We start from the raw sequence: 21,468 nt of genomic DNA on the forward strand, positions 1-21,468 counted from the left end.
TGCGATACGCCATCCGTTTTTTTCAGACTCGTCTTGGGGTAAGATGGTGCAACTCATGTTTGACCCAGGTCTGATCCACCCGGCTACACCAGATTAGCGAGAGCTCGATGCTCCATCGTCGATCAAGGTTAGTGCTTGGCACCTGCCCCCCCTAATCACATTCTTTACGTCATCCTCCACATCCAAGACATTCCACCAAGTCGACGGCTGGCCGCAGCCCTGTCACGCTGTCAAACAAGCCCAATTTTATCTGCACGACCTTGGGATTTTTATCCATTTCTCCAACTTCTTCCTGTCTTCTTTTTCTTTCCGCAACTTCAACGAGGACTCAACGGCTGCTCTCTCATACTGCGCTCGCAGGTCGAACCAGCTCTTAGCTATTGATAGCTATTAGAAGCTAAGGTATCTTGATTGGAACAACAGCGCGCACAACAAACCTCTCGCCAAACCGGCAACGCAAAATGGCCTACCAGGGCGGTGAAGCCGCTAATTACTACAGCCCACCTCATGGCGGTGGTGGTGGGCCGCAGTATCCCCCCCCGAACAACTCGTACGAAATGCAGCAACCGCAGAATGGATACTACAACCGACCTCCGCCGCCGCCTCCTCCTCCTGCTGGGGGTGGGGGGTATAGTAACGTGCCGATGAACGATGGGGGTTATCACAATGGGTATGGGGCGCCACCGCCTCCACCGCCGCCGACTGGACCAGATGGGAAGATGGGACCTCCCCCGAGTTATGACGAGGTTTTTGCGGTGCAGAAGCCAAAGTGGAATGATTTGTGGGCGGGGGTGTTGTTTTTGGCGACTTGTGCTGGGTTTGTGGCTGTTAGTGCTATTTCGATTCAGGGGTATGGTATGTATTGGTACAATGGATGATTGGGGGTTTTATGGCTGACATTTTGGGGGTGTAGCTGCGACTCGTAATATCAACTCCGGCGGCCTCAATGGGCAGCGGAACAGATTTGGGTTGACGACGCATACGATTTGGCTGTTTGGCTGGGTGCTCATAACGGCTATTGTGCTCAGCTACGGGTACATGTGGGTTGCGAGGAAGTTTACGAAGCAGTTCATCTGGATTACGGGGATTCTCAACGTTGTGCTTGGTTTTGCGACGGCCTTGTACATGCTGTCGAGAAAGTACTACTCTGGCGGGATCGTGTTTTTGATCTTTGCCATTTTTCAGCTGATCTGCTTTATCAGCTGGCGGTCCCGGATTCCGTTCAGCGTGTTGATGCTGCAGACGGCCATTGATGTGGCCAAGAATTTTGGGCATGTTTATCTTGTCAGCGCGATTGGCGGGCTGTTGGCTACGTTGTTTGCGGCGTGGTTTTCGGTGACGCTGGTTAGTGTCTATGTCAAGTATCAGCCGGATCCGAATAACCCGGCTTGTAGGCAGGGCGCGGGGGGATGTTCGAGTGGAAAGGTGATTGGGCTGATTGCGTTTATTACTTTTGCGGCGTATTGGATTTCGGAGTGGTTGAAGAACACGATTCATACTACTATTGCGGGGGTTTATGGGTCGTGGTATTTCAACTCGAGGAACTTTCCAACGGGGGTGACGAGGGGGGCGTTGAAGAGGTGCTTGACGTATAGCTTTGGGAGTATCAGCTTGGGGAGCCTGGTGGTGGCTATTATCAATTTCCTGAGGCAGTTGGCGTCTGTGGCGAGGGCTCAGGCGTCATCGGATGGGGATATTTTGGGGATGATCTTGTGGTGTATTGTGGGGTGTCTTATTGGGTTGTTGGACTGGGCGGTTCAGTTCTTGAATCGGTACGCTTTTGCGCACATTGCGCTTTATGGGAAGGCGTATGTGCCGGCGGCGAAGGATACTTGGAAGTATGTACACTCTTTGCCCCTTTTGTCTTCTGTGGAGTTTACTAACGACCATGAAACAGGATGATCAAGGACCGCGGTATCGACGCCCTCGTCAACGAATGCCTCATCGGCCCTGTCCTCGGCATGGGCGCCATGTTTGTCGGGTATGCCACCGCGCTGATGGCCTATTGCTACATGGTCTTCACCAACCCCTCGTACAACTCTGGCGGGGGCTTCACGCCGGTGGTGGTTGCGTTTGCCTTCTTGATCGGGTTGCAGATCTGCAATGTGTTCACCACCCCGCTCAGCAGCGGTATCGACACCATCTTCGTGGCTAGCGCTTGGGACCCCGAGGTCATGATCCGGGATCATCCGGATTTGTATCACAGGATGGTGGCGGTTTACCCTGAGGTACAGCAGGCTATTCACGCTTGAGCGGACGTGGAAACGTTTGGGCAAAGGAGTAGGGAGTTTAGTGTTATATCGAAAGGGAAGAGCAACCAGAATGGAAGGGGGTGGTGGTGATAGTGCTAGTGTGAAAGTGTTGCTAGGAAGTAATGGTAATAAGTCGATTGACGTTCACTGTTGTTCTATGATGCCTTGTCCAACCAACAGAGGATAGTCCCGGCTCTACATGCCCGAGGCATATTCCAACCGCCTTGTTTCCCGCACAGCATGGGTCTGATACTGCTTCTTCTCACTCCAGCTTTGACTGGTTCTTCCTCCGTTCCAGCAGCCTCTTTTCCCGCTTTTCTGCCGCTATAAATTCAGGGCCGAAATACGTAGGAAGTGGGTGGGGGAGGTGGGGGTCGGTTGAAATATCAATCAAGAGATCCAACACCTTGTCATCTTTGTCACTGTCAAAAGGAGAAGAGCCTTCAAAGTAAAAGTGGCCTCGTTTCCCGGAACATGAAACCTGTTAAACGGATAGCCAAGCTAACTTAGGAAAGCCCCAAAAGAGCCAGCCCAGTTCTCAACAATTACGTTTGTAACGCGGGTTATATCCAAAACGACAGGACGACCTGGCCGTTTAAACTCGATTCCTAGCGCCCGTGAAGCCTGAGATGTCGTGGCCTGTGAGGACTACGTCGTGGTGTTGGGGGATGTGGGATTCAATAGCTCACGGATATGAAACCGAGATTGTTTGCCTTTAAAAGTCTGAAACTGAATTTGGTCATATGGCGCTCATATATAAACTGTGATGTATAGTCAAGGCTAAAAAAGACGTGATCAGTAGGTAGTTCAGTGTCATATATCTTCTCAATTCTCTGCTATCATAAGACCCAATCCCTATTCTACGATCCACGACGTGGATGCGGGCATGCAGTTACCATAATCACATATACAAGAGGATCGAATAAAAAAAAAAGAAGCATAATCAAATATCATCAGAAGCTACCTCTGATGCAAACATTTGTATACCCAATTACACGACCGAGCCCTTTCCTGCCATTTGACTGTTGCCTTGAGCCTCGCCTGTGCCAACCTCAAGCTCCACACCCACCTCATCCCGAGCTTGCTCTCCCTCAAGAACTTCAGACTCCGCAGTCATCCTAGCCGCAGCGTCTACGGTCTTCGACACCGCAAATTGAACCTCAAAACTGCGCGCATGCACATAGAGAGGAGCTGCCAGACTATCCTGCCATGATTTATACCCATGAATCTTGGCCCCCTCCAGAGCAGCCTTCATCTCGTCAAACGCGTCATACCGCCGGTCGATACGCCCCCCTAGATACGACTTTGCCTTCCTAATCATCAAAACCCACAGACGCCGCTTGGAGGCAAAGTCCCGCTCGAGAAGCACCCAAACGGCAATCGTGAAGAGGATCCTTTCTTTCAGGGCCATGTCCTTACCAAACATGTGGTCTTTGTCGTGTTTATCCCGGAGAGTACGTAGCCTCTTGGTAATTTCTTTCCCCAGTAAATCACGGAGGAGGACGACAACTTCGTTGTGTTGGCCTTTGTTGTGTTTAGTCAAGAGATTGCCTGGGCCCTTGGTGGTTTCTTCCTCGAGGAAATCCCGCAGAAGAATGACGTGTTCACCGTGTCGGCCCTCTTCTTCCCCAGGAATGGTGATGACAGAAGGGTGAAGATCATTGATTTGGCCGGTTTGGACTGAGTACCCTCTGGAAAAATACCCCTCGGCGGATTGGAACCTGAGAAGTTCAGAAATGATGCGGTTGTCTGTCCATGGCTTATTGTCGCCACTCTTGGGTTGTGTAACTTTTTCGTGCTCGTCTGTCACCCTGCGACGCCTCCGCCGTCTCTCCGTCTCCTCTGGGCTCTCCTCGATCTTTGCTTTAGCCTCCTCGTACGCCCCACGCGCGTACATTGGGTCCGTTGGAAGTGAATCGGGAGAAGGTTCGCCCCAATGGACGTCGGTATACAAATCGATCGCCTGATCGTCTTCGGACTCCAAGTTATAATCCGGACCGGGCGCCGGTTTAGCTAGTATATTTGGGATCTCTTCAATATTCACATCAAGTGCGTAAGTTAGACTGGTTGTCTGGGATAATGTTGGCCCACATCTCAACTTCTCGAGCATGGTGTCCATCGGAGGTAAATCAGAAGAAGGTGCCCACGGAGGAAGAGGCACCGAGAATTCGATCACGTCATCCTCTTCCGACTCCCAGCTATATGTCTGGTCGCGTTGTTGTGGAGGCGAGGAGGCATTAAAGGCATACCCGCACCATTGTGGTTGAGCTTGTATACTTTTTTGCTCTTGACTTTTCGGATCAAGTACTTGGTCGAACACCCATTCGTCTTCACTGGGTATGGCCGTTCTGTGCTGCAGTATTCCACCTGAGAGGCGACGCATTCTCGGTTTAAATATACCTTCTAATCCGTTGTCAGGAACACTGGTATTGTTCGTCTCTGAATCATCTGCATCGGTGTCGTCGAACTCGAAAATAGAGCCAGGATCCCTCGGAGGATCTCCAGAAAGAGATCCCAGGATGGGGCTCTCATTTGAAGCGCCCGCCCCTGGCGCAATATCGCTCTGTTTCTTGAGAGTGTTACTTTCAGGGTCTGCAACGCCAGTGGACTTCCGCATCTTGAAGGAGATTAGGTGGTCAGGTGCAACGACAGATTGTGGGTATTCAACCAGTCGTAATTTTCTCCCGTTCGAGGAAGGACGTCTTGAAAGTTGCAGCCCTGGAGGTCTCATAGGGTTGCTCAATACAGAAAAGCTAGGAGGCACAGGCCTTTGCAAGTGTCGCCCGGCTGGAAGTCCGAACAAGTCGTCTGAGTTCCTGGGTGTAGAGACAAGCTCCCCAACTAGAAGCAAGCCAGAGGCAGGCACCGATGTTTTACCACTATCGACCATAGTAACGCCAGAAATCGGCCCGTGTGATTGCAACAAGTCATCTCCAGGCTCATCAACAGCCTCAGCACCGCCTTCTGCGCACCAAATATCATCCGGCTCAGCAGGACAGAGCTCCTCCTTCAGAAAGAAGCTCGTCCATTTGGAAACAAGTGACCATTTGCAGCCAATCTTCTCTGCCTCCTTTCGTACTCTATTTCTCTCGTCCCAAGAGCCAGGATAGGGGCGAGTAGAGCCCAGGTGAATATGGCTCTGACCTCGCTCCAGATCATTGAGCAGTGAGCGGGCGGCAAGCTGATGAATTGTTATGCTTGGCTTCTCGAGAAGCGTCACAGGAACATGGAAGGTCTTGGTCCTGTGGGCAGTATCGGCTTTGAGTGTAACGTCGGTGATGCTCTCGGATGATTTGAAGGAATCAAAGAGGAAAAAGATCCGGCTTCTGTTGAACGGGCTGAGCGTGGATATGTCTGCTGGAGATTGCTCGGCTTTGTGGATACTGGAAGCTGTCGGACGGTCAGTAAAATGGTGCGAAGTATCTGAGAGACGAGCTGTTGTGTAAATACCTTGCTTGCTGCCATCACCCCTCATGATATTGACCTCCAAATGCATAGGCCCCAAGTGATCGGTCATCAGTGCTGCCTCTGCCATGCTGACAATCCTATCCTCCCAATCCCCTTCGCTCGCCTCTCGAACCACTTCGGCATATCCTCCACCAACCTTGGCGATGCCCTCAACCAAGGCATGGGAGACTGCTGGACCAATACCTAAAGCAAAGAACCGTATACCCCCTTCAGTCAAGCCCCTCTGTTTCCGAATGTACTCGAGGGTTTCGTCCAGGCGCCATGTCTCTCCGTCAGTCAAAATGATGATGTCTGTAGGCAGTCTTTTGTCACGCGCAGTCACGATGGCCTGAACTGCGGGAAGCAGTTCAGTACCCCCCATATTGGCATGGAAGTTGGTGTCAACCCATGAAGAAGCGGACTGATACGATGCTTCGCCATAATCCACCGAATGAGGCTGCCACGACTTGTAACTTGAGCCAAAACACCACACATTGAACTTGCGGCCATTGGGAATACCCTTCAGGAAGAATTGCATGGCAGCTCTGAGCGAGGTTAACTTGTCATCCATGGACCCTGACAGATCCGCCAAGAGAAGTATCTCGGTCTGATCGGTAGGATTGGATGTGCGCGTGGTAAAGCCAGGCGGAATTGTCACCATGAGTGCCTGTTGATTAGGTAGGGTGGGATGCTTTTCGATCCATGCTTGTGGTGATTCGGTCTCATCATTCGGGCCTCCTGTTGCGATATCAAGGACAAAGTCGCGATCGAGAAAAGCAGAGCCTGTTTCTAGTTTCACCAGGGCTGTTTCGACACTACTTCGGGTGTCTTCACCAACAAGGTCGGCAAAGGAACTGGCCGCACGTGTTCCCAACCGGTTTTCGACAGTGACCTTGTGTGTTGGGCTGACGATTGAGGCAATCTTGCCGGCTTCAACTACTTCAATCTGTATCGTGAGGCCTTCTGGAATGGAGGTGGAGGCAGCATTGTTGTAGTCTTGGGGTTTATCACCGTAGCGGCTTGCGATGCAAGTTGGAATCGTCAGTGTCGTGATCGCCTTACAATCGGCAAAGTGATGTTTGAGAAGGGTGATGTAAGTGACAGTGGCCCTGATCTTGGTTCTTGCTGGGAGATTTCCAAGGCTGGTGGTGAATATCTCCTCGGTATCTTGCTCAAGCAACGCCGCTCCAGTGGTACGGTTGCGGACATGCTGCTGGAATTCCTCGCGGGCTTCTTCCTTTGGCTTGATATTGCCAGCCAAGACTTTGCCATGACCGATGCGACAATGGAAGCCTGTCACGGTGCAGCCAGATGAAAGAGGAAACGTGTAGGCGGCCTCTTTGATGATGCTGTCCGAGTCGTTCCAGAAGAGCTGCGTAACTGTGATGCTGGCCGTGTCTTGAATGACGGAGGCTTCGATCGAGATGGAGACTGGCGGGAGCACATTCCGACCAAGAGATGGTTCTTGAATTGTGTAGGTTGGGATATTTGAATGTAGCAATGGTGGCGCACAGGCAGGGTGTGTGTGAAAAGCCTGTGTGGTTGTTGGATATGGCAGGTGCAAATTGGTCTGCAGGGCATGTGACCCGTGAAGTGCACTTCCCAATTCTGCTGGAAGAGGCTCTCGAGGGTCGTATCTCGAGACAATACCCGCAAATCGATTTGGTCGATATCCAAACATGTTCAGAACTTTCTGATGATAGGACCCCAACGAGAAAAAACCATGAGCCCAGAGTGGTTGCCTTCACTTTATCAGTCTGTCCCAAGGCATCCATCAGAGCCTTATGGGGCGCAGTAAGACCCCCTCACCTGCGCCATGATTACCCCCGTCTTATGCAGAGACATGTAACACCGGCCCCCACCGCAGATGATTGGCATAACACTCTCGGGCTGTGCATGCAGGTCATCATCTACTTCTACTAACCCCATATAACATCCAAGCTCATCATGTCTAGCTACCACTCATCTCCTTCCACTTCTTAAGCTAGGCACCAGACAGGATGGGGTCGCCAGTTTCAATTGGCGATATCATCGCCATGTCCAAGATCTCTTGGAAGATTGCCCAAGCCTTCACCAACGGACGCAAGTCTGCGCCCATCGAATTTCGCGAGGTTGAGAACCAGCTCTACTCCCTCAGCTCGGCCCTATCAGCTTTCAAAGATGCATGTGGTGATGACATCGCTGCAGTCTCCATCGAGTCTTCGTCACTTCCCAACCGATTTCAAGACAAAGAACAACACGAAGGTCTGCAGAGTGTGGATTGGCTGCTGAACAGCTGCAATGAGACGCTGAGGCATCTCGAGAAGCTCATCGACAAGTACAGTGCTCTTGCAACCGGCTCAGGTCGAGACAATCCAGAGCCACGCTTTCGACGGTGGAGTGACACCTTGCTCAGGAACTACAAGAAAATTGCTTGGACAACCGAGGCCGGCGACATTGCAACCCTACGAAGTCAGCTCCTGGTCCATACCAACAGCTTGCACTTGGTTTTGGGGACCATCGTAAAGTCAGTGAATTTTCAATGTCACAATTTCATGAAAGATTTCGTTCTAACATGATCAATCATAGCTCCCGTACTTCCAGAATTGAGGGAAGTCTCGCAACAAACACACAGATGCTCACAGAAATTCATTCTTGGTGGACCCAAAATCTCAAAGATGCCACCACTTCTACCGCCGAGAGCCAGTCCCTATCGAACAGTTCATCAAAGACCATCGGCTCAATTAAATTTCAGGTATCGCTTGCTGTGGATAACGCACAAAAGCTCATCTGTCCTCGATCATATTACCAGGAGGACTTAAACCATTGGACATCTCAACTGTTATTGTGTGGCTGTGATAACGCTGCCGACCACCCCAAGCTCAGAGACATTGGACTGTCACCCATAACTTTCCCCTTTAAACATGGTGGGAAGAATAGGTCATGGGTGCTCTACAAAGTTTTGGAAAGGTCGACGAACCGTCTGGTATCTGTAAATATCAGTGATGTTGCAGTTGAACGTGAATCGGCAAAATCCAAGCTTACTCAGTGCCATTATCGCTAACCCGGAGATAGATATCCGCGAGTTTCAAGAATCATTCATCGATCGTCTTGCTGAAGCCACTGCGAGATCAATGCTGCAGCAAGGCATGAGCAATATGCTTGCTCACCCAGTACCTGATAACACAGGGATTCGGACTTTGTACACGCAAAGGTTAGTTAAAGTCATTCATGCCACTAGAATAGATATTGTTTGCTAACGCCCTAAGCTTGATTAGTGATACAAAGAATCTCTATAAACTGATGGCCGATATTACCTTTGGCGTCGGCCACAGATCCTTGGTCAAGAATGGGATCAGTGGGATTTCGCTCTTGCAATATCGAAGCCTTGGTAAAAGCAACGAAGGCCAAGGGGAGGAATATGCAGAGCTGCTGGTCTACTACAACAAAAGTGAAGATATCACGAAAAGCATTCTCAAACGTAAGGGTTCGAGGTGCCAGAATCGCATCTAACTTTGCTAACGAGACATAGTACGTCATGACACGGTAATGAAATTGATCGAAGGAGATGCAAGGATTGTGTTGGACGAAATTGACTGCTATGGCTTTGTTGATGACAACCAGGTCAACAAGCTGACCAGAGCAGAGGTTTCATTCCAAATGATTTCCTTCGAAGGTATGTAGGCAAAAGCAAACAGCGGAACACGCCTTCTAATTGAAACACAGCTGCCAAAGCACTCTACCAGAATATCGAAGACATGAGAAGGGAGCTATTTATCCAGTCTCTAAGCTCCCCTAGGCGAGACGAGATTGTAGCACTACGGCTGTGAGTGGATCCAGTGTCTTATTACCGAGTTGATGCACTGACTTTTGTGTCTTCCCAGCCAAGTTGCGCAGGTCCAGACTGAAGTGGTCTTGATACAGAACGCAGAGCTCTTGATCACCCGAGATAGAGAGGGGAAACAGAGGCTGATTATTGTCAGCGAGAATAAGTGCACAATACTCAACCAAGCCCGTAAGTTTGTTTAATGTCCAAACTTACGTGGGTTTGGGATCTCACAATCATGGTTTTACAGTACCTGATGATTGCTTCACCGCGGTTCGGAAAAGTCCCAATTTCAGCGCCCCAACATGGCTTGTTCAGATGAAAAGTGATGGAAATCAACAAGTATTTCACTACCCGAAGGGATTTCGAATGCTCAGGTTTCATGACAATAATGGTGAAGGTGCCATCCCGCTCTCATTGTAATCTGTCTGGCTAACCCGCTTTTAGCTACAAGAATGTTTCAACTGGGGCGCGAGGCACTCTCTCGGAGCGAGGGAAAAGCGAATTTACCCATTAGGAATCGACCTGATGAAAGTGGGGGCCAGATTGAACTTGACCGCAGTGTGTGAGATGACGGTTACTTCTCCGGTGACCAACAAGATTGAGATTTGGCAATCAATCGCTGTATGTAATTCTAGTCTTGAACTATTGGCAAAGAAATCCTGATCCGTAAGACAAAGGAAACGTCAATCATAATTTCATAGACATCATAAGGCCCAGCGTCTAACCAGCACCTCACCTCGCCTGAGCAAACTCAAGCCCTCACAGTAACTACACTCTGCCCAGGCACTCTCATTCCACCAGTCCTCACCTGCTGTCTCACCGGCTGAGTATTAACAGCCGGAATCATCACAACCTGCTGTTGAGGCTGCGGCTGAGCTACAGTTTGTAAAACAACAAACTGCTGCTGCTGCTGTTGTGGCCTCTGCACGTGCTGAACAGGCACAGTAACAAACTGTGTTTGCGGCCTCTGCTGCCTCTGCTGCTGCTGAACAGGCCGTTGAACAACCTGGCTAACCGGCCTCACAACCTGCTGCTGTACTTGACCAACCGGCACAGCAACGAACTGCTGCGTCTGCGGCCTCTGAACCTGGGTAACTGGCACCGCAACTTGGACGTACTGCTGCTGCTGCTGCTGCTGCTGCTGCTGCTGCTGCACCTGCACCCTCACCCGCAGCTGAGGCTGTTGCTGAACCCTAACAGCCTGCTGCACCGGCCTGCCCTGCGCCTGAGTACTAACCCTCACCTTCTGCTGTTGTTGCTGCCCCTGACCCTGTTTAACAGGCCTCACAACAACCTTCCCCTGCCCCGGCGTGGGAAAAGCAGGCAAGGCATCCGGGTTCGGATTTTTGACGATCTTTTTCTTGCCCTTTGCAACCTCAAACGCGTCAGGCAGGTAGCTTATCGTGCCTGCTTGCACCCCGCTAGGGCTGGGTTTGGTCAAGTACATCACATTTACTGTTTTGAACTGTCTCGGCGTCACCCCCTTCTGGGGAGGTGGTGGACCACGAGGAGCGGGGACGCCTTGCGGGGCGAGGCCGGCGATGTAGAGGTCCCATTGGCGTTGGGGGTTGAGGGCGAGGTAGGAGGATCGGTAGAAGGATTGGTTTTCGCCTGTGGGTTTGGCGCGACGGAGGGACTCGCGGCCTGGAGGGGGAGCGGCGGTGCGTTTGTTGGGGGTGACGACTTTGACGGCTTTGGTGGTGGTGGTTTTGAGTTTTTTCCAGGTGGAGGTTCGGCGGATGAGAACGCCTTGGGAAGGATTAGTAGGGGGCTTAAAGGGAGGGAAAGGGGAAGGGGGAGACGTGCCGATTACTTGTCCATCTTGGATTGCGACTTGCTGTGGTTGAGGTTGGGGTTGTGGTTTGGTGGTTTTGTGTTTTTTGGTGGTGAACATTTTGGTGGAGATCTCACTGAGGTGATGAGATTGACATGAAGATGCTCATGTAACGGATGATGTAAACAGGAATGATGAGCTCCGATACTACCGTTTGAATGTCACTTCACTGTGTCGAGAAGGCAAGTTCGGATGAAGTTCTATAGATAGACAGACGAGTGGATCTCGAATTGAAGACTGCCGGACTTATAAGACTTCGCTGTCATGAAGTGAGGCAAGGGTACATGTGAAAGTGCTCTCGTTACTAAGAGTAATCGTTGCAGTACAAGCTGGAAGATGTCGTGATTGACCCGCGAGCGTGGTTTCACCGCTTGGTCGACCACTGCAAGGCCATGTCAATATCAAAGAGTTTTTTTGAGTTTGGGTTGGCCTCTGGGTTCTATGGGTCCGCAGACCATTCTGGCGGCCTATGTTGCAGCCGGAAAGCTGTTGCAAAGCTATGTCCACTGCGGTCTGCGGCCTGATAAGGCCCTCAGTTGGTCGTCGCTGTTTGGGCCGCAAAAGCTCTGGCAGATACGGCACAGTGCCACCACACTCGAAGTTTGGGTCGTCTACCTGTCCGAATCTTGTAAAGAAGTGGGAAAACACCTGATGTCGGTGTCTTGCGGTATTGAAGAGAGGCCAATGTTGTCTCTTCCCGTTATCAGTGGGAGGCAGTACCGCTGTATGGGCTATCACTAGCTGGTACAGATAGTGGAGGTGTGGAAATTCCAGGTTGGTGTCAGCATCGTCTCTATGATTGGCTCCTTCCGTGCCGAAAACAGGCATCCATGATCCAATGACACCTTGAGCCTCAGACACTAATGAGGGGAAGGGTGCCTTCCTCCTCAACATCGAATTTGCGTTGAGTTGGATGCCAGCCATGGACCCCGCGACGGCGATTGGAGTTGTTTCCTGCATTCCGTCTGTTGTTACTTTTGCATCCAAGATCGTAAAGGGCGGCGTGGAGATCTACCGACAAAGAAGTTTAACCGAGCATGCAGAACTTGAAGATGTCATGGACAGGATGCACTTCTTCCACGCCAACTTACAACAGACCACTTCGATGCAACAGAACATGTTAGATGAAGAAAGAAATCTTTGCACCCTTGCTGAGGAATGCCGCAAAGATTCGAAGGGGTTGAGGGCCAACGGAAGGCTTTGGCTGCATGGTAGAACACCATTGTTTCCGCAAAAGAAAAAGCAGAATTGGAGGCCAGACTGAGCAGCTGCCAGACTCACTTGATCACAGTTCTCACTTGGTCTTCAAGGTTCGTTTGTCCGCGGTTAATACACTCAGGTACCCGATATGACTAACTGCAAGCAAGATTATTGCTTGAGAATGTGGCTGAAGTCACTGAAAAGAGTAATGTCACCCTTGAACAACTTCGAGGCTACCTCGAGGTTTTGAAATCCGAGCTCGAAATGCGCAAGAAAGAGCCCGATTGACTTGATGAATCGGTTCAAAGGATAGCCAGCAACTTCATCAGTATCCAAGATGCGAAGCTACGCGGTTATGCTCATGCCGGGATTGTAGAGGCATTTTATTATGATAAGATGACAAGTCGCCGCGACGGGGTGCAAGTTCTGGTCAACGATATCCAGAATTAGCTGAAGAAGGAGGGAGGAACATTCCGGTGGCTTCTCGAGTCCGAGCTCACAGTGCCCGTTGGCCACATCCGCGACGAAGAGCTGAAAATGACGAAAAACGCGCGGAGAAAGCTTCACAAATGGTTTCAAACAGGCGAGGATATATTCCATATCGCGGGCAAGCTGGGCTGTGGTAAATCAACCCTCATGCAACGACTTCGTCAGCATCAATTTGTTCAAAAGGAGCTGGAAAGGTGAGCCGGTAAGCACGTGGATTCCTTTATTTCCGTTTACTCTCAATACTCATGAGGGGTTGTGCTGATAATTGCCACCAACACCAGGCAATCGAACGCTGGTTAAAGCGAGCCACTTCTTTTCTGTGGTGGTGGGTGGACCTCAGCAATCGCTTTCCGGTCTTTTAGGACTTTATTGCATGAAATAATCGCCGCCTCACCAGCACTCGCTCCGTTATTGTTGGCGGAAGCCTGGGAGAAAGCTCTGAACCTACCATGGCAAGCCGAGAGCGTGCGTCTTACGATCAGCAACTCGATAGTTGAGGCAACACTTCAAGAAGTGATCTGCGGCGAGAAGTACTCCACCACTGCTTCTGTATCGTCGTTGATGCTTTGGACGAATACCAGGATTCCGAGAGGCATCCTCAAGCGGACCTGGTGGATATACTTCATGAATGGGCGCTATCAACACGACGCAACATCAAATATGCGTTGCTAGTCGGCCCGAACCTGTATTTCAAAACAAGTTCTCGGTTGAAAGTACATTATACCTCCATGACCTTACACAGTACGATATGCAACGCTTTGTTGCTAGCAGATTGTCAAAGCACGATGAAGTTGTTCGGAACCAGCTGTCAAAGATATTCCAGAAAAGGCACAAGGAATCTTTTTGTGGACACATCGGGTTATTCTTCGAGACATTAGGGAAGACTGGGAGGTCATACACGACGTCGATGTCGAAATTCTAGACAGATTTCCGGCAGGTCTACGCCCTCTACTGGACCGCACTGTAGCGACCATCCCTGAACGGTATCGCCAACGGGCCTATCTAACATTCCTGATGCTTACCCTCATGATGGACCTCGAAATGACGTTTACGTCTCTTCAATATTCGTTCCTGGATGATTACTGTCGGGACCCGTCATTTGCCTACACCATGGCTGTTACAGACTGGCGCGAAATCGAGACAGAAGACGAGAGACTCCAGTCGAGAATCTGGGAGAGAATGGAACGAGCAGCTGCGCAACTATATGGTTGACGCAAAGGACTGGTACAAATGTCATCTTTTCACGATAGCTTTGGCGAGCGCCAATTTGGAGCTACACCAATCAGCTGGTTGAGGTTTACTCACCGATCCATCTTGGATTACTTCAATGAGACCTTGATAAACCAGCGGTTGTTCAGTGTTGTGGGAAGTTCTCAGCTAATGGAAGCCATCTCCGAGACTCTTCTGACCGAATTCACTGTCAATGGCAGTGTCCATCGATCGATACCAGATTCCTCGAGTTCCCAATGGTTTGCGCCCTTAATCAAACTACGCACTGAGCCTGAGACGGATAAAGCCCCGTACAGTTTCTTGAAGCGATTCCAGACCGTCTTCGAGCGTACTATGTTGAGAATTCTGACTATACTGGTAGCCGACAACCAAAAAGGGATCTCCACAGATGTCTTAGTGGGTTATGAACTCATTGGACGTCTGAATAGCTCCCGTGGTCTGCTTACGGATGTACGTATAGATTTGAGCGGTAGCCCGCTTCTGCAACTGACGTTGGGCCCGAGTCCTGCACTGGCTGATCTAGTATTGAATGATGTTGACCACAGTTTCGGATCCAAACTCGATGCAGAACTGATTGCCATAACAATGGTGTGGGCATTAATCTGTGGAATATGGTCTGGCAGCCAGTTCGTTCCAGGCATAGTCGAAACTTTTGCGACAATCTTGAAAGCCAAATGGGAATACATTGACACAAGGATCCAGTTTCGGCCGACTACGATGTACGGTGACTTTTGGTCACGGGACAAGACAACCGTTTGACAACAATATTATTCTCTGAGCTGCATGCCATTAAAGTGCTAGGCGTTCCAACCTGGTCTGAAAAACACAGCATGGAGTTCGGGCAAATCTTGCAGGCATTTCTGTTGGCAGGCGCCCCTTCTCTGTGCTGGATAACTTCTCTTGATGAGACGCCAGAGTACCCACCGATCGTGTTGTGCGGCTAGAGATGCTATCTAATCAGAAGGAGACTGCGTGTGTACATGCTGTTGTTGGGGGTCGCCAGGGTTATCTCCCAGTTAACACAGGAGCAAATGGTCTTTGCGGGAATGGATCGACTGCAACGATGCGCCCAACAAGAGCACGTTGCTGAAGCTCATCGATGAAAGGGCACCTAGTGAGCACACCAACCAGTCGCTCTCGAAAAGAAATCCTGCTAGAGCGTGGGGATTGGTATCCCCGGAGACAGAAAGGTCAGGAGCGGGGAAGATGACCGCGTCCCTGGCAGTGCTTTTTATGGGTAAGCCGCCTTCATCTTGTTTCCGTTGAGCCACACATGGCATTTGGGATACTTTTTATCGACTTTTAAAGCAGAGACTCTGGTGGTTGGCGTTGTTTTTGGATTCCTTGTGCTATAGAGCCCCATCATACACAGAAAAATGAGTTGGATCTTCGGAAAGCCTTGCCCACTCTTAAAAAAACCTTTCAATCACCCCGCAGCCACCTTCTAGCCAAACATTTTGCTTCTGCCGCAGAGGCACAGGTGAACTTGGTGTGGGGGGATGAGAGCATTGGGCATAGAAGCCCAAAGATGTCAACTACGGGACATATTGAAACTTTTAGTCTGGAGACACCAAGGGTCTAATTAAGGAGGGGAGGAAGAAATGGATGGGAGGACAACAGCGGAATGCTGCAGCGGAGCGAAACTCAAATAGCCAGAGGGGAGATGCGCTAGTATAATTTCTCTATCTATAGGTATGTAACTTCAAAGACATCTTCTTCAAGATTGGTTGTCATGACAACGTGGACCCCAGCCCGAATAGCCCCTGAACCCCTGAAAGCAAAAGTGGAGACCTGGGGACAAAGTCTTCAGCGCGGTTGTATTCGAGGTATATACAGAAGAAGCTTGTGTGGGGCACCTGACAAAGGGCCCGGGTTTCACCAGACCCACACCTATTTGCTCTTAAGGTGGATTTTCCTATTTGTTTACTTTTGAACTGAATAACTAACAGCTTACTGTAATAACTATTCTGTCAACCAATTTCTGGCCTTTTGGCCCTTATCTTCGCAGGCAGTGACCATCCTTGGCCACCGCCCCACAGCTTGTCATAGGAATTATGCGCTGTAAGAGTTGTTGGCCTTGGATATTGTATACGAGGTTGCTCCGGGAATAAGTCGATGCAGCGGGCTGCATGGAACTTCGTGTAACGGCCGCCCGGAGATCGACTGTTGTGAGCTATGACGTCGAGTAGCTGTCTTCAACTGAAGGTATCTAAGCTCATCATCACTGTTGACTGTTTGAAAATTGAATCAAGATGTATTGTGCGGAATGAGATAGTTTATTGCTACGTTTTATTTTGTTTTTATAGTTTAGCGATGGAGAAAGATGAGCTTATCTCTTTGATAATATTAATCATTCATTCCTCTTCTGCCTTGGTATATCTCAAGCATTCGAGACTCATGTGCGCGCATCTTTGCTGCGGTTAGGCACGACGACCAAGTGCCAAGATGTGAAGATCGTATTCTAGTTAAAGATGAAGCTCGTGATATTTCGAATGATGATGCCTGGGCTTTGTTACCCGGATAGTGCGTGTAATCAACCGATGTTACGCTGCAGCTGCGTTCGTTTGTAGCTCCACTCAACGCACGCCAATCTAGGCACTTGACACGAAATCAAATGATAGGAAAAATATGGGAAGCTCGGCGGTGTTACTCAGCATGTTCATCGATATACGAGATCCTGCGGAGTTGAGAGTCACATTCCACTTTACTCCTTCTGTACTGTTGTCAGACGTACTGATCATGTTACACCCACTAAACTCTACGGCCGCTCATCCGCGAGAGACCGAAACAAGCTTTCACTTTACGAACTTCAAGTTCCACGACAGTTCGGTCACCTCACAATTTTCCGTATTCGGGAGCACCGCGTGGCTGATCGTGTTGCTGAATTTGCTTGCTGGAAGTCCCTGGATTTGACGCTGCACAGCAAGAGACCCTGTATTCGGGGCTTAGCTGACATCATGAAGCGCGTAGACTATGGGGGCCCGCCGAATATAAAAACGTCATCACAGCCACTCTGACTCGCAATTAACTCCGCACCACAACGCTCTTAAGCATCTTACATCAACAACAACTACCAGCTACCTACATACCTACCTATTCCAACAAATCTTTATCATGGCTCCTATCTCTCTTCTCACCATGGCGCTCATGCCTCTGCTCGCCCTTGCCATGCCCACAGCTATCCCCGCAACAGCGTCCGCAGTCGACGTACCCGGCAACGTTTTAGTCTGTACTGGCGAAAATTACATGGGAGAATGCCAAACCGTTCAGTTTAATATCGAATATCCTGGCGAATGCCTGCCTATTCCGGAGCCGTTCAAGAACAACGTGGGGTCATTCAAACCAGACCGTGGTGCCATCTGCCGTCTTTTCGCCGCCGATCGGCCAGATTGCACAGGCTCCGGTCTCTCGATCTTGTATTACCCTGGTCAGGCGGATCTTCTGACGGACAATGGAGAATATATTGCCGGGCATGAGGCGACCTATTGGAGGTGCCAGACGTGCACTGGCTGCACCTAAGCGCAGAGTGTGATGAGTTGGTAGGTAAGTTACCAGACTCGGTCCAACTTTCAGGCAAGGTAAAGAGCTAACCACCTGGAAGCTAGAAGTATGTGGAGTGAGTCACGACGGTGATACTTCAGCTCGGAAACTATTGTTATGGGATATGTGGATATGCATGTATGTGAGATGACGATGAGGCTTATGAAGACTTGATATAGATTTAATGTAATAATGCTCATTTACAACAGAGATTCTCCGTTCTTTGGCCTTCCACGTGAAGATCCGTTGTCTCATACCGACCCTTCAAACGCCTTGGCACACAATACCGCCGCCACCGCAGCAACACTCCCCAGCAAAGCCATTTGCAAACCTTCCCACACAGCTCTTCTCACCCTTCTCTTGCCAACGTCTTCCTCACCAACGCCCTTGTCATTCCTTGTCAGAATAAAGTCCTTCCCAAAGCCAAAGAGAAACAAAGCGACCACACAAACCCCAAAGCTCCACGCTAATCCCACATGTATATTCTCCATGCCGAAAAAGAAGTACGGAAACAGGAGCAGTATCCCCCCAAGTAAATAACCAAAAGACACAGCCAACCCTGCCACAATGGGACTCTCCTTCACCTCCTCAGCGGCCTTCTCCTCGGAGTCTTGATACCGGCGACGAGAAGGAAGCAACCCATCGCTGCTTGATACCTCCTCTTTCTCTCCCTCTTCCGCCTCCTCCACTAATGGTGACGAAGACCTGACAGGTAGAAGAAGGGCGAGCAGCTAGATAGCCGCCAATCCCCATGCTGATGCTACCTGCACAGATCTCCGCCATGTTGGCGTAGATTATTTTGCGGGTATTCCCAGTGAGGATAGGCCGGCTGTGAGGGCAAAAGGAACGATGAGGCCATGTGCGAAGCCGAAGGTGAAGTTTGAGCGGAAGGAGGCGAGTGTCATGGTGGGCATGGTAAAGGTTGAGGGGGAGGTGATGAGCTCGGGGAGGTCGGTTTCTGTAATTGGGAATAGGAAGAGTCTGAAAACCGCTCCGTGGAGAGGGATCTTTTGTGGAAAGAGGAGGAGATGGGGATGTTGTTCTTAGAGGTGGACGGAGAGTCACCTCTGATGATGCGGCTGAGCTTTTGGGACAACGATACTTGTGGTTGTGACATGTTGTTGGGGAGGAAAGTTTTATATCAGTGTGGAAGAGTGAAATTCGGGAAGTATCAAGGGACGGCTGATGAGATCAGGAATGAGGGAAGCCCGCATCTTTCTAATCTCTTGTCCAGAGCACATCTGTAGCTGGAAGCATTTCCTGTCCATCAGAAGACTCTGACACCAAGCCATGACATCCAACCACTATCATCTCATCCGCGGCTCTCCTGCAAAGGCATTGAAAATGCATGTAATGCCATCGGTTCAGCCATCCCCCACGTCCATGTGCAGCAAGACAACATTGCTAGCGCCACGGGCCGCTGCAACTTCAAGCCATCAAGTCCAGTGTCAAGACAGCAGCTACACATGTGTAGAGTGCTATTGTTGGTACACTAGGAAATCGTATCGTGGGATTCGGTGAGGATTTCGGACATTTACAATACACACGTGGGCCGGATTCTCTATGATGCGTTCCTAGTCTATTCCCAAAGCAATGACCGAGAGACGGGCTTGAGGGGAATAAAAGCATGTTCAGGCGTTGTAAATGATAAGGAATATGTTCTTATGTGTGGGGTAGGCTGGTAGTAAGAGTGTGATTGATCTCAGTTGGTTGATCTTGATTTGTTGGGCTAGCGACCTAGGAAAGTCACTGGCCGCGAAAAGAGAGGCCAAAAGGCCAGAAATTGGTTGACCAAATAGGTATTACAATATTGGTTGTTGGTTGTTCAGTCTAAAAGTAAACAAACAGGAAATCCGGCCTTAAAAGCAACCCAGGTGTGGGTCTGGTGAATGACAGGCCCTTTGTCAGGTGCCCCACATGATTGGTATTGAGTTATGGCGCGATGAGAGAGGCGCATCGTACATACAACATTGAGTGCCATCAACGCCGCATACGAAGTACTTGCGAATGTGTAGATAGTTGCATTCAGACTAGGCCTGAGGCCTTTAAAGATGGCGTCGAAGTAGAAGATCTCCTTACACGTGCGTCGAAGTTGGGAATGTCATTTGTCGTCCGCGCTGGAATCGAGCACGGGATACTGCAACTGGGAATATCAGAATCACATTTTAACTCGATTCAAAATTAGTTTACAGTTTCTGAAATATCGGGAGACGCTTGCTATAAAAGCTCTAAACTATATCCATTTAATCCGTTTGCTTCATTTACTCTACTCCCGGTCTCCCATTGTATATTCGTTTTCTCAATGGCTTCGTACTTACCCAATTCCTTAGCATTAGCCGCTACCATTACGGGCCTGATCACTGCAGTAAAATCATTGTTGTGACCTTCCGGTAGGAAGGTCCAGTTGGGAGGCTTCCGGAGAGGCTCCTGGGGATGCTCGGTGAGGAGGGTCCCGGAGGATGCTTTGGGGAAGCTCTTCCGGAGGCTCACCTGGAGGCTCCAAGCGTGGCTCACGGCGCAGACACCGGAGGCCCACGGGAGTGAGGCTCTTGGAGAGAATCTCTGGCAACGGAGGATGCGGAGTGACTCGAAATGACCGGTTTTCTTATGGGAAAAGCAGCCTCGAAGGGTCACGCAACATGCTCCCGTTCCGTGGAAATAAGGAAATGAAGGAAAGAAATGACACCGAAATGAACAGGCAAGCCAAAAGAATGATATGACTTGTGTTCAATGATTAAAGATAGATGGGGAGCTCTGGTGAGAGCGTCCCAAGGCAAGGCCTTTTGAACTACGGAATCGACGGTCCCGGGACCCAGTGTGATCATCCACCTGTGGCTCGGAGGGTCACAACAGTTATGCTTCTTCTTTATCATATGAGGCAGCTCCCATGATGACTTTACCGCGGTGGCTAAGCCCGCGAGAGCGGCAGCTGACGCCCAAGAACTGGGTAAAGTATGAAGCTATAGAGATACTGGTACCGGTAGTTGAATGAAAGTAGAGTGGATAAGCAAAGCGGGAATGAAGTGTCACAGTGCCAACCAAGGACTAGGTAAGGTTTCTTGTTATTGCACGAAGGAGAGAGAGAGAGGAGCGAAGCTCTCTCCGAACTAGAGACCTGCTCTGCCGTATGACTAAGCCGCTATCCCTCAAGGTTGGTCTGGTGTGCTGACAGAATGGAGGTAACTGCGGGCGTTTTTTACTTACCGACCATTGCGTAGTGTTAAATGCTATAAACCGATTTTAAATTAACCTAAATAGGCAGCGAGTCAAGTACTGATTATTTTCGAGGTCAACTGAAACTACAAAACCTAGTGTTGTGTGGGTAGCCACAACTGGCTCCATAAGGAGCTTAGGCCAGCTTGGGCTGGTTTGTTTGGGTCCACAAGATTTCTCGGTTTGCATTTCCATAGTTAATATCAATCAACACTTTTATACCAACACCTAGTAAAGTGAGGAGGGGTTACACGCTGCACAGTTTTGACCACAGTCTCACACTAAGTGTGTGCACAGTGTGGATCACGCTTTCACCAGTCACTTATTTATACTCCTACCTGGTTTCTTCCTTCTCTTCTATACCTTAGAATTAACGATAGTAAAATAATCTGCCATTAGTGGTCCTGCCTTTTCGTGACAGGAGGGAGGGGGCCGCCGCCCGTTACCCGGACAGG

The 21,468-nt window shown here is 49.9% G+C and overlaps 7 protein-coding genes across 7 annotated transcripts; 4 read left to right on the forward strand and 3 right to left on the reverse strand.

Moving 5' to 3' along the window:
* The first annotated feature begins 243 nt into the window (after positions 1-243).
* Positions 244-2,474, forward strand: PNS1 (pH nine-sensitive protein 1). The gene is made up of 3 exons (XM_062944372.1): positions 244-855; positions 914-1,838; positions 1,898-2,474. Exons 1-3 carry the CDS (start codon positions 462-464, stop codon positions 2,250-2,252), a joined length of 1,674 nt encoding a protein of 557 aa, XP_062803188.1. The 5' UTR covers positions 244-461; the 3' UTR covers positions 2,253-2,474.
* Positions 2,475-3,133: 659 nt separating this feature from the next.
* QC764_206630 (uncharacterized protein) lies at positions 3,134-7,775 on the reverse strand. Its single transcript, XM_062944373.1, has 2 exons — positions 5,703-7,775; positions 3,134-5,642 (listed from the first exon to the last, which is right to left on the reverse strand). Exons 1-2 carry the CDS (start codon positions 7,378-7,380, stop codon positions 3,244-3,246), a joined length of 4,077 nt encoding a protein of 1,358 aa, XP_062803189.1. The 5' UTR covers positions 7,381-7,775; the 3' UTR covers positions 3,134-3,243.
* On the forward strand, positions 7,372-11,075 carry QC764_206640 (uncharacterized protein). Its single transcript, XM_062944374.1, is given in 12 exon segments — positions 7,372-7,493; positions 7,641-8,205; positions 8,283-8,698; positions 8,754-8,892; positions 8,957-9,159; positions 9,211-9,354; positions 9,405-9,504; positions 9,563-9,693; positions 9,755-9,898; positions 9,952-10,128; positions 10,185-10,645; positions 10,661-11,075. 9 exon segments carry the CDS (start codon positions 7,700-7,702, stop codon positions 10,071-10,073), a joined length of 1,905 nt encoding a protein of 634 aa, XP_062803190.1. The 5' UTR covers positions 7,372-7,493; positions 7,641-7,699; the 3' UTR covers positions 10,074-10,128; positions 10,185-10,645; positions 10,661-11,075.
* On the reverse strand, positions 10,259-11,401 carry QC764_206655 (uncharacterized protein; the record flags this gene model as incomplete). Its single annotated transcript, XM_062944375.1, is given in 3 exon segments — positions 10,259-10,648; positions 10,664-11,256; positions 11,314-11,401. 3 exon segments carry the CDS (start codon positions 11,399-11,401, stop codon positions 10,259-10,261), a joined length of 1,071 nt encoding a protein of 356 aa, XP_062803191.1.
* Positions 11,402-12,549: 1,148 nt separating this feature from the next.
* Positions 12,550-12,720, forward strand: QC764_206657 (uncharacterized protein; the record flags this gene model as incomplete). The annotated part of the gene is made up of 2 exons (XM_062944376.1): positions 12,550-12,651; positions 12,709-12,720. The coding sequence occupies 2 exons, from the start codon at positions 12,550-12,552 to the stop codon at positions 12,718-12,720; spliced, it is 114 nt and encodes a 37-aa protein (XP_062803192.1).
* A 4,654-nt stretch (positions 12,721-17,374) lies between these two features.
* QC764_206660 (uncharacterized protein) lies at positions 17,375-17,779 on the forward strand (the record flags this gene model as incomplete). The annotated part of the gene is made up of 1 exon (XM_062944377.1): positions 17,375-17,779. The coding sequence occupies one exon, from the start codon at positions 17,375-17,377 to the stop codon at positions 17,777-17,779; it is 405 nt and encodes a 134-aa protein (XP_062803193.1).
* Positions 17,780-18,594: 815 nt separating this feature from the next.
* QC764_0037680 (uncharacterized protein) lies at positions 18,595-18,917 on the reverse strand (the record flags this gene model as incomplete). Its single annotated transcript, XM_062940252.1, has 2 exons — positions 18,595-18,758; positions 18,866-18,917. The coding sequence occupies 2 exons, from the start codon at positions 18,915-18,917 to the stop codon at positions 18,595-18,597; spliced, it is 216 nt and encodes a 71-aa protein (XP_062803194.1).
* Positions 18,918-21,468: the final 2,551 nt, after the last annotated feature.

This window comes from Podospora pseudoanserina, chromosome 2 (assembly GCF_035222485.1).
Source record: "Podospora pseudoanserina strain CBS 124.78 chromosome 2, whole genome shotgun sequence".
Lineage (NCBI taxonomy): Eukaryota > Fungi > Ascomycota > Sordariomycetes > Sordariales > Podosporaceae > Podospora > Podospora pseudoanserina.

Bases quoted from the DNA above. Each gene is read 5' to 3' on its own strand.
- QC764_206630 (XM_062944373.1), bottom strand. From the start codon at position 7,380: ATGTTTGGATATCGACCAAATCGATTTGCGGGTATTGTCTCGAGATAC. The intron at 5,643-5,702 runs GTATTTACACAA...ACCGTCCGACAG, and splicing joins GGGTGATGGCAGCAAGCAAG to CTTCCAGTATCCACAAAGCC.
- PNS1 (XM_062944372.1), top strand. From the start codon at position 462: ATGGCCTACCAGGGCGGTGAAGCCGCTAATTACTACAGCCCACCTCAT. The intron at 856-913 runs GTATGTATTGGT...TTGGGGGTGTAG, and splicing joins TATTTCGATTCAGGGGTATG to CTGCGACTCGTAATATCAAC. The intron at 1,839-1,897 runs GTATGTACACTC...ACCATGAAACAG, and splicing joins GCGGCGAAGGATACTTGGAA to GATGATCAAGGACCGCGGTA.
- QC764_206640 (XM_062944374.1), top strand. From the start codon at position 7,700: ATGGGGTCGCCAGTTTCAATTGGCGATATCATCGCCATGTCCAAGATC. The intron at 9,505-9,562 runs GTGAGTGGATCC...GTGTCTTCCCAG, and splicing joins GAGATTGTAGCACTACGGCT to CCAAGTTGCGCAGGTCCAGA. The intron at 9,694-9,754 runs GTAAGTTTGTTT...ATGGTTTTACAG, and splicing joins CACAATACTCAACCAAGCCC to TACCTGATGATTGCTTCACC.